Raw genomic sequence first — 5,239 nt, 5'->3', positions numbered from 1 at the left:
CCCCAGCCCCGCCCTCTCTCCCCATCTTGCCCCCCCCTTCCCCCCTGCCCATCCCCACTGGCCAGAACACAGACACATAGGTTTGGACACATTTAATGGAAGGATGCTACAAACAAGGAGACCCTTCCCTGGATGGGGAGAGTGGGGGGGAGAGGGTGTCATCTTTCAGACACCCAATTATGACCATCCCTTCCCCACAGTCTTGCCCTTCTGGAAGCCCAAGCCCTGGAATCCTCCCCTCTTCTGCCCTCCCCTCCCCCAATGCCCCAAGTCCTCAATTCCAGATCAATCAGACAGATGCAAATGCATGCACACGATTTTATGGGCTGACACACACGCACAGTGACATGCATAGAAAGAGACGGAGATGTGTGCAGAAACCCACCTGTCCGTACAAGGTAAGCAGACACACTGGCATCCCTGGAAACACTTGCCCTCGTTCTCAGACACACAGATTCAGGGACACACAGATGTGCAGAGCCAGCTGCACGATTAGCCTCGATCGTGCGCCCATAAATGACAGCCCCAAATGCACCCATCTGTACAGCCTGGGACAGATCCTCTGGCCGTCGTGGGCATATAGATACACAGGGCTATACGTCTAGGGGCCTCTCTAGCCACACATGCACACAGACACGTGTCATGCGCACCTACAGACACATGGGCAAGAACACGCTCAGGGGATCCACACAAGGACGCTCGCCCGTGTGAGATGTTCACGCACAGGTCGTGCACCCCCAAGTCCATACACCCCCAGGCACCCCTCTCTTCCCATTCCTGACCCCGTGCCCTCCCTTCCCCTCCCCTCTCACCTCCCTGGGCCAATCCCATCCATCAAGCTTCTGAAGCAAGTCAGCCAGCAGCCAGGGAGGGGAAAGGTGTCAGTGTGCCCATCTCTCCACCCCCACCCCGCCTGGCCCAGCTCTGCCCGCCCCTCTCCCCGCGCCGCTGCCAGGCATGGGGTGTATACACTTGTGCTGCACATCGAGACGGGGCACATGAAGGAGGCGAAGGCCTCCAGCTAGCCACACACACGAGCTCCCCGGGCCCCCAGGCGTCCCCGTCCTCGGCTGTCCACCCCACTGGTCTCAGGCTACCCCAAAACTAGGCAGTCTCAGGGGCTGCCGAGGATGGTTTGGGACTGGGCTTGTAGTCTGAATCTACCTCTGTCTTCCCCCCACCTCCGGATCAAACTTTAGAGGGGGCGGGAAGGAGGCTGAGAGGTCATGGAAATATTTAAAGGTGGAATATGAAGGGAGGTTGGGGTGAGGGGCACCCGAGGGTGTAAGGACATTTACCTTGGGGCATCAAAGCTGTCGTAGGAGCCCACGGTATAATGCCGGAAGAGTCTCTTTGCCTTGTCACTGCGGCTTTCTGCAGGGGGACAAGGGACGACTTTGGACCTTCACTTTGGAAACCATGAGCCCACCCCTGGGGGGTCATGGCCCAAATTGTCCCATCTACCTCCCAGTGCCCCACCCCCATCGGGAGGGAGAAAGGAAGGGACGTGAGAACCCTAGGATAAATTGGGGACAACAGGAGAGTCCTCGTTACCTTGCTTTCCCTCCTGGGAGCGGTTTGCCACCTCTTCCAGGCAGTCAGAGGGGAACCAGCCAACGCGACCTTTGACCTGGCCTTCCCAGAAGCCTCCTTCCCCGATGCTAAGCACTGGGTGGAGAGCAGGGACACAGAAACATTTCCACGTTTCCGTGTTGCCCCCCACCCCCAACATACTCAGTGCACGGCCTTTCCACGATTCCCAGCACCTCGCACAGGGCCTGGTCCGAGAGCATCCTTAATAAATGTCCAAAGAAGGGATGAGGGTGTGGGGGGACAACCAAACCATATCACTCCTGCACTCTAGCTTTCTGAATCCAACCGGGACATGAGAAGGCACTGGGAAAAAGGGCTGTCTGGTGACATGGTCCTCACAGATTAGGGACACATTCACAACTGGCCCTCATCTCCCCTGGTAGCCAGTTGCGGCTTAATTGTTCTGTAATTTCCCTAAACCCTAAACCCTTTGACAGTCTTATTGCTGCCCCCTGCCCCCTCCCACAGTCTCCTTGCCACTTAAACTTCTGTCATTTGCTCCCAGGCCCTTCATTCTGCGTCTCTTTGCTTCCCTGGGCTCCACCTGGTGGCCCTTTCCTGCCGGCCTCACCTCTTAGCCAGATAGCACACGTTTCCTGACTGCCTGCTATGTGTCGGGCGTGGCTGTGCCGGGGGCTGAAATGCAAAGATGGGCCTCAGGGACAGCTAATGTTTGTCGAATTCTCACTCGTGGCCAGAGCCCTAAGAAGGGACACTTTTACTATCCCCGTTTTACCGATGGGGAAACTGAGGCTTGGGGAACCCAGGTCATTTGCTCAAGAATATATAGGTTGTAATCAACAGAGCCTGGAGTTGACCACCACTCTGTCTCCAGAGTGGATGCTCTGGAGTCACAATGCTTTGCTGCCTCTCTGCTCAAGCACCATGTAGCTGCTGCTTCTGATGATGATGCTCATGACAATGGTAGCAAACACACAGTCCATCTCTTCCGCATTTTTCGTGCCTCTGTCTCTACTCTGCCCTTCATATACTTCCTTCATTCAATCCTTATTCCTACCTGGGTAGGCAACAACTGATTTCCCATTTTACAGATGAAGAAGCGGACACTAAGGAAGAAAAGTCCCCTGCCCAGAGATGGCTCAAGCCACACTAGGATTTGAGTTGGGGCCATCTGATGCTTTTCCCCCGCTTACACTGCCACCCTTGAGAGGATCTGGGGAAACCAAATCGAGGAGATGCTCAAAGTCGTGGAAGAGAGCGGGAAATGGGGTGACAAGGGGTCTGGGTTCTAGGCTAGCTCTCCAGTGCCCGGCTGGGTGGCCATGGAATCAATCATTCGGTCACTGCACAAATACTTATTTAGTGCCGGTCATGAGTCAGGCCCCAGGCTAGATGCTGGGTAGAGCGTTCATGGACCCAACAAACGTGGTTCTTGCCTTCATGGATCCTCCATACTAGCAGCTGTTAGAGGCGTAGCTCTGTAAGGGACTGCATGATTGAAAATTAAGGTCAGCACGTAAGGGGAAAAGGACAGGGTGTCTGAAGAAAGGCCACATGGGGGTATATAAATTTGAGGTGCAGAGAGCAAAGAGGTGCCGGGACGGTGTCCCAGGGACATGTCCCAGGGGCCATGACATACAGACTGAGACTGGAAGGATCCTAGGAGAAGAAGAGGCAAAGAGAGGAAGGAGAGGTTTTCCTGGCAGAAGGAAAGGCGTATGCAGAGAGCCTGGTGTGGAGAAGGGCTTGGGGCATTTGAGGGATGGAGGGAAGAATAAGGTCCCTGGCACCCTGTGGGTGGAGACAAGAGATGGGATGGGTGGGGTGGGCAGGGGGAGGGGCTTGCAGGCCAGGCAGAGCCTGCCACCTCATCGGGCTGCGGATGACCTCAGGGGCGTTGTGGATGTAGGCGCGCTTTGAAGCAATTCAATGTCTTCAGGACAGGGAAGGATACAAAAACAGGGCAGTGTACAGAAGCACTGGGCTCGAATTTCAGAAAGAAACATGGAAGATACAGCGAATAGGGGACCTCTCCTCTGACCTTAGCTTTCCTTTCTTCTTTCAAACGGTCTCAAAGCACAGACCTGTCCCTCTGCGCATGCGCGCACGGACACACACTTCCAGGCACCTGATCCCGGAGGCCCTGGCCGCCACAGTCAGTCCCTGCATCTGGCCATTCACTCATTCGCTCAGCGCATGTGCACTGAGGCCTCCTGTGTGCTGGCTCATCCAACTGGGCCCATCCAACCCAAAGCCCAATGACAGGTGACCTTGCCTTCAGGAAAGGGAAGAGATGCTGCAAGACAGATACTGATAAACAATCGACCTGATGCTCCTTTCCCTGCACACCCTTCAAGGTTCCATGGAAGGACCCTCCCACCCCCCACTGCCAGCTTTCACGGACAGCTGTGGTCTCTCTCTCTCTCTCCTCTCCAAGCTCCTGCAGTGGGAACCCACTGACGATAACGACAATTGGTGCTTACTATGTGCAAATCAGTGTCCTGGGTGCTTTAAGGGAACTGACTTGAAAATCCTCCCCAGGGTACCCTTGTACAGATGAAGAAACAGGCCTGGAGCAGGCACGTGTCTGAGGGTGCCCAGCCGGGAAAGTTGTGGTGGAGCCAAGTTTTGAACTCAAGCAGCTTGGCCCCCACCCTACGCTACTCAGTTCCTCTCCAGCCTAGAGGCGGCAAAGGATTGCTCCCCCGCCCTGCATTAACCGGCGTCTGCTTGCTTCCTGTTTCCAAGCTTCATTCTATCCAAGAACACACGTCAACAGCCCTGCGAAGTCTGCACGTGAGGGCTGCTGGCACCATTTTCCAGAAGAAGAGAGAAAAACCAAAGAGAGGCCAACCGCAGTAACAGCGGCGGCCGCTCAGGGAGCCCCGGCCCCGGCAACGGACCTGGCTTTGAACACCGGGCTCATTAGAGCCCCTCCAAGTGGGCCCCACCCTGTTTCTCAGATGAGAGCACCTGGTGGGGGCAGGAGGAGCGGCCGAGGGGGCTTGGCCTCACGCCTCACGCCGCGTGGCAGGGAAGACTGTGGGCTCAGGCCCCAGGGCAAGTCACCGCAGCTGTTTGGGGCTCTGTTCCTTCAGCTATAAGAGGGGCTCCTGACACCCTTCCAAACGGCTGCTCCTGCGAGGGGAGCACTCCCACAGGGCCTGGCGGGGTGTCAGTATCCCCCAAATGCTCGTGTCCACTCTTTTGCCTCAACACCTCCTCCTGAAGGGCGGGATCACCACAGCTACCCACCATGCTCCTCCCCCAAAGTGGAAGGGGTGTCTAGGTGCTCTCTGAGGCCTCCAGAGTGCAGTGGATATTCTAGGCCCTGGAGAACTGTGTGTCCTTGACCGTCTCGTCCTTGAGGGGTTAGCTCACCCGGCTGACCCTCGCCTCCCCCAGCCTGGCCGGGCCCTGCCCTGTTACCTTTGATCTTCTCGCCCTTGCTCAGGGAGATCTCCCCCTCGGCTTGGGCCTGGTATGACTTCACGGCCATGAAGGAGCGTCCGGGTACCGCTGAGTAGAGCTTCCTGCGCCTCCCGCGGCTGCCCAGGGAGCCCCCAGGGCCCCCTGAGCCCCCTGTGCCCCCTGCCGGCCCTTCCCTGGGCGTCCCGCTGGAGCTGCATACACAGAGGGTGTGAGAAGCAGGGGAGAGTGGAGGGAGGGGGCGCCTCTGGGAGAA

The 5,239-nt window shown here is 57.0% G+C and overlaps 1 protein-coding gene across 1 annotated transcript in view; it reads right to left on the bottom strand.

The window, feature by feature from the left end:
* SHANK1 (SH3 and multiple ankyrin repeat domains 1) overlaps window positions 1-5,239 on the bottom strand; it is a 39,956-nt gene that overhangs the window by 23,924 nt on the left and 10,793 nt on the right. Inside the window, exons 11-14 of the mRNA XM_077747135.1 lie at window positions 4,984-5,177; window positions 1,555-1,668; window positions 1,299-1,374; window positions 813-842 (exon numbers count right to left, since the gene is read on the bottom strand). Coding sequence (XP_077603261.1) covers window positions 813-842; window positions 1,299-1,374; window positions 1,555-1,668; window positions 4,984-5,177 — 414 coding nt within the window. The remainder of the gene's footprint in view (window positions 1-812; window positions 843-1,298; window positions 1,375-1,554; window positions 1,669-4,983; window positions 5,178-5,239) is intronic.

This window comes from Crocuta crocuta, unplaced genomic scaffold (genome assembly GCF_008692635.1).
Source record: "Crocuta crocuta isolate KB4526 unplaced genomic scaffold, BGI_CrCroc_1.0 scaffold334, whole genome shotgun sequence".
In the NCBI taxonomy this organism is placed as follows: Eukaryota; Metazoa; Chordata; class Mammalia; order Carnivora; family Hyaenidae; genus Crocuta; species Crocuta crocuta.
The sequence above is the reverse complement of the archived record's forward strand: the minus strand, read 5'-3'. Positions and strand labels throughout refer to the sequence as shown.